Source organism: Xiphias gladius, chromosome 5 (assembly GCF_016859285.1).
Source record: "Xiphias gladius isolate SHS-SW01 ecotype Sanya breed wild chromosome 5, ASM1685928v1, whole genome shotgun sequence".
NCBI lineage: Eukaryota > Metazoa > Chordata > Actinopteri > Istiophoriformes > Xiphiidae > Xiphias > Xiphias gladius.
Genome location: NC_053404.1, coordinates 15,965,161 through 15,977,936, shown reverse-complemented (window position 1 = coordinate 15,977,936; position 12,776 = coordinate 15,965,161). Strand labels below are relative to the sequence as shown.

The following is a 12,776-nucleotide window of genomic DNA, read 5'->3' as shown; positions in this document are numbered from 1 at the left end:
TTGTCCTACCCTGACACAATGAGCTCTATTTGAAGCTATCACTGGTGACCTCCGTTTTCTTGTTTAATGGTAAGATGCGATTGCTTGCTCCCATCTTCCTGCATTCCTCTCCTCTGCTAAAAATTCTGTGGATGCCCATGGAAATTGCTGTGTTTGACCAACCTTAACCACCCATGTGACAGGATATTCATCAGTGTGATGAAGGGGGGAAAGGGCCATGTCTCTGTGTCATTGTTGCTGTATGTCACACACCTTACCACACACCAGACCTCTTCTCTTCATGACTGGCAAACTCTCGCACCACTTCTTCCACCACTGAGTGCAAACTAAACATCAAGGATAATGTTACCTTGTTCCAATTTAGCTGTGATCCTCTGTCTCCTCCAAGTTCTCTGTATTACTGCTGACATTGGTACGTACCCCTGACACATTTTTTTTGTCTTTTCAACTTGGCTGTGGGTAAAGTTATGAGAGTAATCATCTTGTAAATTCATTTGAAACTATTGTATGAGATGTGTTGTTGAAGCTGTTTTATTTGCTTTAGACAGTAGCTCTTTCCTGATCTTCAACGAGGACCACAACAAGTGCGTTACAGTGGAGAGTGCCACATCATTAACTTTGCAACCTTGTGATCCTCATGCCAAAGAGCAGAAGTTTCGTTGGGCTTCCCAGTTGCGCCTCCTCAGTCTGTCCCTCAAGCTCTGTCTGGGGGCAACAGAGATAAAAGACTGGGTTAAGGTGCTCCTCTTTGAATGTGATGAGAACAGTGACCTCCAGCACTGGCAATGCAAGAACGAGACTCTCTTTGGCCTAAAAGACCAGGACCTCCACTTAAACTGGGGCAACCGAAATGAGAAGAACATAATGATCTACAAAGGCTCTGGCGTTTGGAGTCGCTGGAGGATATTTGGCACTCGGGGTGACATTTGTTCAAAGGGATATCAAGGTAAGAATTCTTGGTCTACCATTGATTTAAAAAAGCCAAACCTATAATACTGTCTACAGTGGTATCTAAACTGGAATGTGCTTCAGCTTTCTAGGAAGTTTGGAAAGGTGTTTCAGAGGGTCCTTCAACAGCGTTTTACAATATTGTGCATCATTTCTTCATGCTTAGGAGATTGAAGTCATACTCAGTGTTTGTGTTTCCAAGTGCAGAAAAATACATTATACAGAAGTAATACTATATTCAGAATATACTTCAATTCTTGATACTGTACAGTTGCAATGTATAGCAAGTTTGCTATGTAGACCAAGTAACAGGTGCAATGGCTATAAGTTAAATATCATTTAAATTTTAAATAAGGGTCTGCCTAAGAGATGTACATGCCAGGAACTCTGCTTGACAATTTTTTAAATCTCTACTATACCACTGTCTTACTTAGGGAAGTCAAAATGTATTAGCAACTTTCAGTGAGCACAGTTAATTGTCCCATGCTTTAGACAGCTGAGAGTTCACTGTCCAGAATGGCGCTGTTGGTAAAGCATCACAAATATCAAGCTTTGTTTGATATGAAGGGACTAACTCCAAATGCAGTGCACCAAAAAAGGATCAGTGCACAGCAAAAGGATCCTGCCAAATCTGTGGTCTGACTATTAGACCAATCGTTTCTGTCTATTTCAAGAGCAGAAGTCATGGTCAGAAAACACTATGGGAAGATCAAGCCAACACATCATAAATGGTACATTTTGATAGCCCCCTTAGTTTCAATTAAACTTAAAGCTACAATGATATTTTAGACAACAGTGAATTCTCATCTTTATGGCAGAGTTTTGGGAAAGGCCCTTTTTCAACATGAGAACACCCCCGTCACGTGTACAATGAGAAGTCCATAAAGAGTTGCTCTCTAAGTTTGGTGTGGAAGAACCTGACACAGAGCTTGCACAGAGCTATAACCTCAACCCTATCAAACACTTCCGGAGTGAACTGGAACTGTGAGCCAGGCCTTCTCACCCAACATCAATAAATTACTTCACCAGTGCTCTTGTGGCTGAATGGGAGCAAATCCCTGCAACCAAGTTCCAAAATCTTGTGAAAAGCCCTCGCAGAAGAGTGGAGGCTGTAAGAACAGAAAATGAATGCCCATGATTAACAATAATTTATTGGTGTAATGATTACATGTCCATATACTTTTCCTGATCTGTCTCCTCAGAGATTTTCACATTAGGGGGCAATGCATTTGGAGGCCCTTGTCAGTTCCCTTTTAAGTTTGCGGAGAAGTGGTACGCTGAATGCACAAAGGACGGTCGACCAGATGGACAGCTGTGGTGTGCCACAGAGAAAGATTACAATAAGGCAAAGAAATGGGGCTTTTGTCCCAACCAAGGTAACTGTGAATAACAAATCTTATCAACCTCACAGAAGGCTACAATAAACTTAACATTTGAAAAAAAATTCTTAAAGAGTTTGTTATGTCTATGCTATATTATCTTTGACTAATGATTTTACAAAGAAGTCAGCGGACCATCCAAACACATCACAATGCCTTTTTTTAATCAAACCACACACAATTATTTTGTTTTTCTGTCATTTCTGTAAGTGCTATCACCAAAGAGGTCAGTGCTGACAGGTCTTGTTTCTGACCCCTCCTCTACCCCAGCAGAATAACACTACCACTTCCTCTCATGAGTTGTCAGCACAGCACTGTCCTTGTTTTCCTTTTCTCACTGGCCTGTCTTTCCCTTTACGCTGCTCTAAAACGGGGGCAGGAAGAGAACAGGAAAAGAAAACAAGTGCACTTTTACTATAGTTTTTAAGGAAACAGAACACAGTCCTAGATAAGAATCTACAAGATATTGCTCAGTTTCCAGTTTTGAGACACTTATTGTCCTTAGAATCCATTCAGATCAACAGGTATTACATTACTTTTACTTCATGTGGTGAATAATTTCCCTCAGTTTTATAATTTGTGGTATTTTGTGTCTTTACCATAATCCAGCATCCTCAGGTTGGGACACTGATCCAGTCACAGGGGTTCAGTATCAGAGGAACGCACAGTCAGTGTTGACCTGGCATCAGGCCAGAAAGAGCTGCCAGCAGCAGGGAGCTGACCTCCTCAGCATTGTAGAGCTACATGAGCAGTCATACATTTCAGGTACAAAGTTAACCTCGTATCAGCTACCCACACCACGCATTTTCATATTATTGAATATTAATAGCTTCATAATACATGTGTTGACACAGGGTTGACAAATTCTTTCGGAACATCGCTGTGGATTGGATTGAACAGCTTGGATTATGAGAGTGGATGGCAGTGGAGCAATGGAAATCCATTTAGGTATTTAAACTGGGCCCCAGGTAAGTAAAAACATACACTGTGATAGGACATGATTGTACAGTATGTCATGTTTTCATTTGATGTGATAAAAACAGAGGGCTTTCAAAAATAACCATACATATTTACAGTTAAATACAATTATGGTTTTAAATTAAAAACAATAATACATGGATCTATGTTTCCTACAGGTCATCCGTCATCGGAGCCTGGGCTTACATGTGCAACCCTAAATGCTGCAAAAGCCTCAAAATGGGAGAGCAGCACTTGCACCAAGAAACTTGGTTACATTTGTCGCAAAGGAAACTCTACCAGCCTGCCCGCACCACCAAGTAAAATAATATCATAATTCAAAATGACCAGAATAAGGTTTATTATTACAAGTAAGTCTTCATGGTACGTATCTACATCTGAATATATTCTCAGCTTTTTTGGTTTCTATCCACAGGCAAAGACCAGCCCAGTTTCTGCCCCAGTCACTGGGTTCCTTATGCCGGTAACTGTTGGTACCTGGAGAGGAATAAAAAGATGTGGAGGGATGCTTTGGCTGCATGCCACAAAGATGGAGGAGATTTGGCCAGCATACACAATATAGAAGAGCAGAGCTTCATCATATCTCAGTCTGGGTATTGTAAGTGTAAAATAAGTCAGTTTTTTTCTCCATTGATTCTTTTTTTTTTTAACAAAAGCAATTTATGCTAAATGTTATGAGTATGGAAACTCTTAATGACAGTTTTATTTTTTGTGACATTAAATTGGTGAATAGTAAACACACTGATCCGAATTTTTTTAAGGAATAATTAGACGTTTAGAGTTAGATGAGAAGTTTGAAACCACTCTCATACCTGTTCGTTGAATATGAAGCTACAGCTAGGAGAGGTTAGCTTAGTTTACCATAAAGACTGGAAGAAGGGAGGAACAGCTAGTCTGCTCTGTAAAAGTATAAAATCCAACTTAAAAACACCTATATGGTTCTCCAGTTAAAACATTATATCTTATTTGTTTAATCCATACAAAAACAAAATATAAAAATGGCAATTTGTGGCTTTATGGGGGGGTTATGTGCCAAACTGCTATATTGGTCAGACGCAGTAACTTCCTGAAATCTCTGCTGGTTGCCTGGAAAACGCGTAGTCTCCATGCCAAGAAATAGTGAAGCACCCCAACTTGTCGCTTTTACATTCTAGTTCCTGTACATATAAACAAATAAAATATAACAAGTTAATTAATGAACTTCAGAGCTGTTGGTAGGCAGTTTTTGTAACTGATGGACAGAGCCAGGCTAGATGTTTCCCCCCGTTTCCAGTCTTTGCCCTAAGCTAAGCTAATCGTGTGCTGGCTGCAGCTTCATATTTACCGTACAGAAACGGGAAAGGCATCAATCCTCTTATCTAACTCTCAGCATGAAAGCAAGTAGGTGTATTTCTTAAAACATCAAACTACTCATCTAAAGAACAACAAAACTAAATACAGAAGATACCAAATCTGTGAAACTACACTCCATGACCATAGTAAATGTGTGTTTAAAACCCTTAGTACCGACAGATGTGCTCTGGATTGGCTTGAATGATCAGAGGAACCAGATGCTGTTTGAATGGTCCGATCACTCCCACGTTACCTTCACCCAGTGGCAAACTGGTGAGCCATCTCATGCCACCAACCTCCAGGAAGACTGCGTCCTCATCAGAGGAAAGGTAACACCCATCAGGCACCAAATGCAAATGGGCTAAATTATAATATTGTCGTATTATCAAATGAGTGGTACTGTTTTAGCATTTATATATTGCTCATACAGGATGGGAGTTGGGCAGATCACATGTGTGAAAAGACATATGGGTATATCTGTAAGAAGAAAGCCTCCACTAATCCAGCTGAAGGCACCCAAGAGGAAGCCAACCCTGGATGCAAGCTAGTAAGTGACGTCATTTCCTTTGAATTGAGGTTTGATATTATAATAAAGCCTTCAGATCAGATTTAGACTCACTGTTTTTTTTAAAAAAAATCATTTTAAGGGCTCAGTCAGGTTTGGTTCACACTGTTACAATATTGGATCTGAGAGAAAAACGTTCGATGGGGCAAAGCGGGCATGCTCCGAGGCTGGCGGTAACCTGGTGGATGTGGCTGACAGGTATATTTTCATATTCATGTAGTATGTGCAATTTTTTCTTCATAGTTCAGTAATAAAAATTATGTGAAACACCTGTTTCCAAAAGATTACAATGAATATGATAACTTAAAACAAATGTTGAATGCTGTGTTGAGTTTATAAAGGCGAGAATAGTCTGTTTTCAATAGAGCCATTACACCTTGTGGTATCAAAAAGTAAAGATTCATTCATTGTTTTGCTCACCTTTCTGCCTTTATATGTTTTCATGCAGATATGAGAATGCCTTCCTGGTCAGTTTGATGGGTTTAAGACCAGAGAAGTACTTCTGGACTGGTTTTTCCAACACAGTAGACAGAAACACTTTCCAGTGGACCACCAGAAGAACGGTCACGTTCACTAATTTCAATGTGGGAATGCCAGGTACAGCACACTTCTCATTAGTTGTACATTAAATCTCTGCTTCCTAGGGATCTTACATTATCTACTGCAGCTACTTATATGTACTGTTCTGTACATGTACAAATTATTTGTTGATTGGATTGGCAGAGTTGTGAAGCACTATGTGTAGTAGATTTAACAGTTTATAGGTTCCATGCTAGCTATTATAGCTCTTTGGAAGGCTATGTTGGTCTGTTTTGGTCCAGACTGAAACAACTATGGATTTCCAAGAAATTTTGTACAGACATTCATGGTTCCCAGATGATATATCCTTATGACTTAGGAGATTCCCTAACGTTTGCTCTAGTGACACCACGAGGTTCACGTTGGTGGTTCTGAGTGAAATGTCTCGATAACTATTGGAATGATTGCCATGAAATTTAGTACAAACTTTCATGTCTCCCTCATAATTAATTGTCATAAATCTGTATTTCTTTTGTATCTTTACATTTTTTAGGTCAGTTTATCTATATTTTTCCCATCTCCTTCTGTGTGTTTAATAAAAGACAGAAAACAAGGATGTGTTGCCATGACAACTGGGATTTTTGCTGGATTATGGGATGTTGTCAGCTGCAGCAACAACGAGAAGTATATCTGCAAGAAACCAGCGGAGGGTGTACAGATGACAACAGTTCCACCCACCACCCCAGCCCTGAGCTGTGCACTTGGATGGACCCCTGCTGGTAAAAGGAACGTCTGCTACAAGGTAGGGGGACAAACTGAACTAATATGTGAAATTTGTGCTCTTTCAAGTACATAAAACTTAAGATGTTTTTCTTTTTCACTCATTAAAAAGCTTTACAAAAAAAAAAAGGACCTTAAGAAGACATGGCATGAAGCGCAGAACTTTTGCAAGGCCATTGGTGGGGACCTGATGAGCATCCACAGTATGCAGGACCTAAGCAATGCTCCGTATGTTAATTTACCAGCTCGTATATGTCAGAGATTATATTATTCTAATAATACATTCATGTAATCAGTATCGGTGTTTTCTGTTGTCATAAAGGTTTCATGCCTCTGATGCAGCTTGGATTGGCTTCAGCTCCATGGGTACCAATAAAGGTTTTGTCTGGACTGATGGCTCTGCTGTATGTAGTCCTTCATCGTTAACACTAAAAGCTTTACTCACTGTAATTATCAGTCGTGGCCTAATAATGTGTATTTCCAATAACTGTGATCTAGAATGGCTTTGAGAACTGGGGCTTTGGGGAACCAAACAACTACAATGACAACGAACACTGTGCAGAAGTCCAGTTTTACTACGGACGGCACTGGAACGATCGGCACTGTGAGGCCTACAATGACTGGATTTGCCAGATACGCAAAGGTAACACCGACTGGTCTCATCACGGAGCTCCAGTTTACATAGAGCCATTTATCTAAACTAGTTATGTGACATTTCCTTTAGAGCTTTACCCTGCTATTTAGATTCCTCCTTCATGGTTCTTGTATTTTCAGGTGTGACTCCCAAACCTGAGCCTGCCGTAATTGCACCAGGTAAGTTTCAGCAGCAGTCTGTCCCCAAAGCAGCCTCTATCTCTCTTTCTTTTCATTTTCTTGATTTATGAGTTACACTCTCTCCCTTCCACTTGTCTCTTTTTATTGCTGTGAACTTTCGCACAGACATTCATGGATGAATTGTAAAGGCTTTGGTGATCCTTTAACTTTTCATAAAGCACCAACATCTGAGATTTCATCAAAATTTCAATTTGTCCAGTTTGGTGATTGATTGATTATTGCTAAACCAGCGGTTTACCAACGGCTAAATCAACGGCATTCCGTTCACGTTTTTTTGAGTTAGTGCTAATTAGCAACTCTTAGCATGCTAACACACTAAACTAAGATGATGAACATGGTAAACATTATACCTGCCAAACATTAGCATTTTAGAATTGTGACTGTAGGCATATTAGCATGCTGACGTTAGCATTTAGCTCAAAGTACCTCCTTTCACAAGTACAGCCCCACTGAGCTGCTACTATGGCTGTAGACTCATTTATCCTTCTTTCCATCAATCCCAAATACTGTATCTGTGGTACATCTTAACTATTTTGTTCCTTTTACAGTATACAACACCACAGAAGATGGCTGGGTCATATACAATGACACACAATATTTCATCAACACTGACAACCTAGCTATGGAAGCTGCCAGAGCCTACTGTAAAAAAAACTTTGGTGAACTTGTGGTCATCACAGGGGAAAGTGAGAGGAAGTTCCTTTGGAAACAGGCAAGAAATTTGTAATATTTTATATTTAGCATTGAAATTCAATATGACAGCATGCTGTATGTTCTCAAAAATCTGATGGCAAAAGCACCGAAACCCAGTGCGTAACAACTGTTTTTTGCTTTAATCTCAATGTAATGTCTCTCTTACCATTATGTTCCAACAGATATCGAAAGGCACAGAAGGACAGTACTACATTGGCATGGTAGTGAATTTGGATAAGACATTTAGGTAAATCACAACAATATTAATGCACAACACTAGGAATACTGGCTATTTGTCATTTGCCACACATCAAATCTAGTCTGACATTTGATACAATAGAGAAATGCAGATATTGTGATGAGCGTTTTAAATTAGTGGTGTCTTATTTATTTTAATTTTTGCAATCTTAGCTGGCTAGATGGCACCCCTGTAACGTACACTGCATGGGAACAAAATGAGCCCAACTTCGCTAACAATGATGAAAACTGTGTGACTATATACAAGAGCATGGGTGAGTCTAAAGCAGAGACAATCCATACTGTGTTGATTTGCTTATAAATAATTTCCTCTTCTAATCATTTTATAAATTTTTTTCTGTGTAAACTTTGCACATATAGGGTACTGGAATGATATTAACTGTGGTATGGAGCTTCCCTCTATTTGCAAAAGAAGCAGTAGTTTTATCAATACAACAATGGCCCCCACCCCTATTCCTAAGGGAGGATGCGCACCAGAGTGGCTATCTTTCCAAGGAAAGGTAATTACGAATAACTGCATACAACACAGATTACTTCAATACAGTGCTGACACTACGCATAGTGTGCATATCTTTTTCCGAGACAAAGGTCCTGCTTTCAGGATGTGACATAAACTCTCCAATGTGCATAAATCTGTTCTGGTAAAACGTATTCCCATATTTTCTCTAAGCTTGAAAGGACACTGGTTATCTACTGTCCATTTGCTTGTTATTCTAACTTATACCTCAGAGCCATCTTGTTTATACAGTGCTACAAAATTGCTGTGGGAAATGACAATAAGAACTGGCAGGACGCTAGGACGTACTGCATAAACCAGGGAGGAAATCTGGTTTCTATCGTCAACGAGAAAGAGCAAGGTGAGTGATATGAGCAGCATTTCATTTGTGGTTGTCTGTAAGGGTTACACTTCACAATGTGGTGATTAAGTCTTATGTAAGTAAACCACAATTTTGGGGAGTTTAAGAGTAATTGTGTCTTCCTTTTTAGCTTTCTTAACAACACAGATGCTGAGATACAATGAAGATTTTTGGATCGGTATGAATGATGTCAACTGGGAGATGCACTTTGTGTGGACAGACGGCAAAGGCATTTCATACACCAACTGGGCCAAAGGGCACCCAACAACAGTGCCTGATGGACGTTATTCATTAATGGATGAGGTTATTTTAACTTCTATATCCAAGTCATTTTCTGTACAACTCTCTATCCCTCCTACACTTTAATTGAATAATCTTGTGGCCATTTGCTTGTAGACTAGTTGCAACGAAGTGTAAATTATCGTCAATGACACAAGAAAAAAAAGAAAAAGAACTCTACCAAAGACCCTTGTTTATCTTAACCGCAGACATCTAAAATGATAGTACTGACTGAGCATAAGTCCAAAAAATTAATAATCATTTTTGTCGCAGGACTTATATTTTTTTTTCTTCCCCATTAATCATCTGACTACATATACAATACTGTTAATATTGTGCAGTGATTTAATTTTATGCTTAAACGCATGTATGAAATGTGCATATGTGTTAATTTTCCGTATTCTAATACTTTTATGTTAGTTACATCAGTCATCTGAACTTCTCACTTCAAATGTATGTGCATACCATCATTGAAAAAAAAGGAATTTGAAAGGAAAACCCATGAAAATGGCGCAACCAGGCTGAACTAAACTACCCTTTTCTGCCTGACAGATGTTTGATTGTGTGATTATGGTGGGCAGCATCTCCAAACTAACAGGATTCTGGAAAGTGGAAGACTGTCTCTCAAAAAAAGGATTCATCTGTAAAAGAAACATTGGTGAGTGAAATATTAGTAAGGCAAGTCTACCGGGCCATGAGGTAAAGGTATTTCAGCTGAATTTATTTGTTTGTTTGGTTTTTTTTTTGTTTTTTGTTTTTGTTTTTTGTGATTGTGACTAACAATTGGTGTTTCCTATTAACAAAGATTCTCAGATTGTAGTCCCACCCACCACTGTGTTACCAAAGGCTTTCTACAAGCTTGGCAATGATTCCTACAAACTGGTGGCCCAGAGGATGAGATGGGATGAGGCGAGGAGGCAGTGCCAAGCAGATGATGCAGAATTGGCCAGTATCCTGAACCCCGTAACCCAGGCATACATCACCTTGCAGATTTCCAAGCACAATGAGCCTGTGTGGCTTGGCCTCAACAGCAATGTGGTAAAGGACCTACCAGTTATTCTACACCATTAGTTCAAATAGGCTTTCAAACTAAGACAAGGACCTTCTATCTCATAATGCAAGTGGTGATATCTTTTCACAGACTGACGGTCGGTTCAAGTGGGTCGATAACTGGCTTCTGTCCTACACCAAATGGGGCACAGATGAGCCTAAAAACAACTATGGCTGTGTGTATATGGATTTGGACAGAACGTGGAAGACTGCACCATGTACTAATACGTACTATTCCCTTTGCAAGAGGTCACCAGGTCAGACAATCCCTCTGTTAGTTCTCTTGTATATACTGTACATAACCAATTCTAAGAATGGTTTTCCACCAGTCCCTGAGACTAGGATGTAGTCTCCTGTATTTTTTTCAGACATAGCCCCCACTGAACCCCCGCAGCTTCCTGGCAACTGTCCAGAACCGAAGAAGCGAAAAACCTGGATACCTTTCAGAAGCCATTGTTATTCCTTCCTCAGCTCAGTAGTGGACAACTGGGCACATGCCTCAGTTGAATGCCTGAAAATGGGTATGTTATGAAGAATTTCTACCGATAAATGGTTATCTGTATGCGTGTAAAATCGAACAGTATGCTACTATGGCTGTGTTCGTCAGGTGCATCTCTGGTGAGTATTCAGGACCCTCAAGAGAGTCTGTTCATACAAAAGAACCTGGAGCTTCTGCAGGACGGTGCCAAAACCTTCTGGATTGGCCTGTACAAGACCCATGAAGGTGAGCATGGCTTATTGAAGCTAAATTTGTGTATTGCATCATTCTTGTTAGCATAAAACACCATGTAAATATGTTAATTTCTTGTCTAAAAGCTTCAAAAACAATATATTAAAACATTAGTCATTGTATACTGTATACAGTCAGAGGGTAGTAATTAATTGGGAAACAGTGTATGCCTACTGTGTCTGAGTGAGCTGCTTTGGTTGGTAAGATAACAAGTTTCCTTTGTTTCAGGTGAGTGGATGTGGATCGATAACAGCGTTGTGGACTATACCAACTGGAAAACAGGGATGCCAAAGTCAGATTCATGTGTGGACATAAATTCTGACAGTGGACAGTGGAGTACAAATAGCTGCAGCAGATATAGGTCTTACATCTGCAAAACACCCAAAGGTAAATTTAATCAGCTTTTATGTACTTTTTAATTGCTCCATCAGTAACTTACAATGAACAATTCATCTTTTTTTCAGTTATTACACCTACAGAAAAGCCTCCACCTGTTGGTAAGTTATTTTATCTGAGATATCTATTGCATATGATGTTTCAAACTTTAATTATGTCACTCTTAATACTTCTATATGTTTTGCCTCCTTAGCCCACGTCGTTAAAGAAGCCTCACATGGGTCTGCTGGCATCACTGTGGCTATAGTGCTTGTTGTTATTGCCATAGTTGGACTTGGCTCCTTCCTCCTCTTCCGTAAACGGATACCCACCCCTGTCTTGGGAGAATGCACCTTTGACAACAAGTTATATTTCAACAGTCCGATCCGAGCCGCAGTAGACACCAAGGGTCTGGTGGCAAACATAGAGCAAAATGAAAAAGCATAGAAAAAGCATGAAAATGATATGATCAGAGATTTTCATCTTGGTGTGATACTTTATTTTGGGTCACTTTACTGGGAACTGAATCTCAACCAGCCAAAAATGAGTTTTCCCTTTTTACAGAGGACCGAGTCAAAGATGATGATGATCATAATTATTATACAATAATTGATGCAAGCACTGGCAGTGCACCAAGTGAATTACAGACAAGATAATATAAGTGAACAATCTATAAAATATTACCATCATTATGTGATTTGTGAAATGTGTAAAGATTTATTTTTTTTACCTTTACCAATCAACATAATCAAAAACATTTGTAGACCAGACACATGTAAAAAAAAAAAAAATCAAGAAAGGAGAAGATTTTTTTTTTTTTTTTTACTGCCATTAGCCAGGTTCTTCTCAACTGGGTTGCTCTTTATTATTCTCCATGGGCTGTTCATCAGCCTATTTCTGTCTTACGACATTGTAAATAGATGCTGAATAAAAAAAAAATGACATAAACAAATCTGAATTGTCCTCTTTTTGCTAGTTTTTCTTCAGAAAGACCAACAACAGAGCAACAATGTTTAACTACTAATTCTGGAGAACTGTGGTGAGATGGATTGTGACATAAATAAAAGTGCCTAAAGCGGTTTTTTATAAGAACAGAAAAAATGGTTTGATGACAGACACAAAATGCTCAGCAGACACGAGTTCCTGATCAGGTTAAATACTCCGGGATCTTACGAAACCTCTTCAGAGTCAAACTTGAA

General features: G+C 39.3%; 1 protein-coding gene across 1 annotated transcript; it reads left to right on the top strand.

The window, feature by feature from the left end:
• Window positions 1-267: 267 nt before the first annotated feature.
• On the top strand, window positions 268-12,489 carry mrc1a (mannose receptor, C type 1a). The gene is made up of 30 exons (XM_040127160.1): window positions 268-412; window positions 545-946; window positions 2,151-2,324; window positions 2,937-3,092; window positions 3,182-3,295; window positions 3,464-3,604; window positions 3,721-3,903; window positions 4,809-4,966; window positions 5,068-5,184; window positions 5,285-5,400; window positions 5,651-5,799; window positions 6,324-6,523; window positions 6,614-6,729; window positions 6,824-6,905; window positions 7,000-7,144; window positions 7,276-7,314; window positions 7,884-8,047; window positions 8,211-8,275; window positions 8,440-8,540; window positions 8,647-8,786; window positions 9,035-9,143; window positions 9,274-9,446; window positions 9,975-10,080; window positions 10,228-10,460; window positions 10,564-10,729; window positions 10,841-10,993; window positions 11,080-11,196; window positions 11,431-11,589; window positions 11,667-11,699; window positions 11,792-12,489. The coding sequence occupies exons 1-30, from the start codon at window positions 343-345 to the stop codon at window positions 12,022-12,024; spliced, it is 4,314 nt and encodes a 1,437-aa protein (XP_039983094.1). The 5' UTR covers window positions 268-342; the 3' UTR covers window positions 12,025-12,489.
• The last annotated feature ends 287 nt before the right edge of the window (window positions 12,490-12,776 follow it).

What these genes read in the sequence shown, in the direction of transcription:
- mrc1a (XM_040127160.1), top strand. Translation starts at nt 343, where the DNA reads ATGTTACCTTGTTCCAATTTAGCTGTGATCCTCTGTCTCCTCCAAGTT. An exon ending in GGGCTTTTGTCCCAACCAAG is followed by an intron (nt 2,325 to 2,936) that starts GTAACTGTGAAT and finishes ACCATAATCCAG; the next exon opens with CATCCTCAGGTTGGGACACT. An exon ending in CCTGTACAAGACCCATGAAG is followed by an intron (nt 11,197 to 11,430) that starts GTGAGCATGGCT and finishes CCTTTGTTTCAG; the next exon opens with GTGAGTGGATGTGGATCGAT.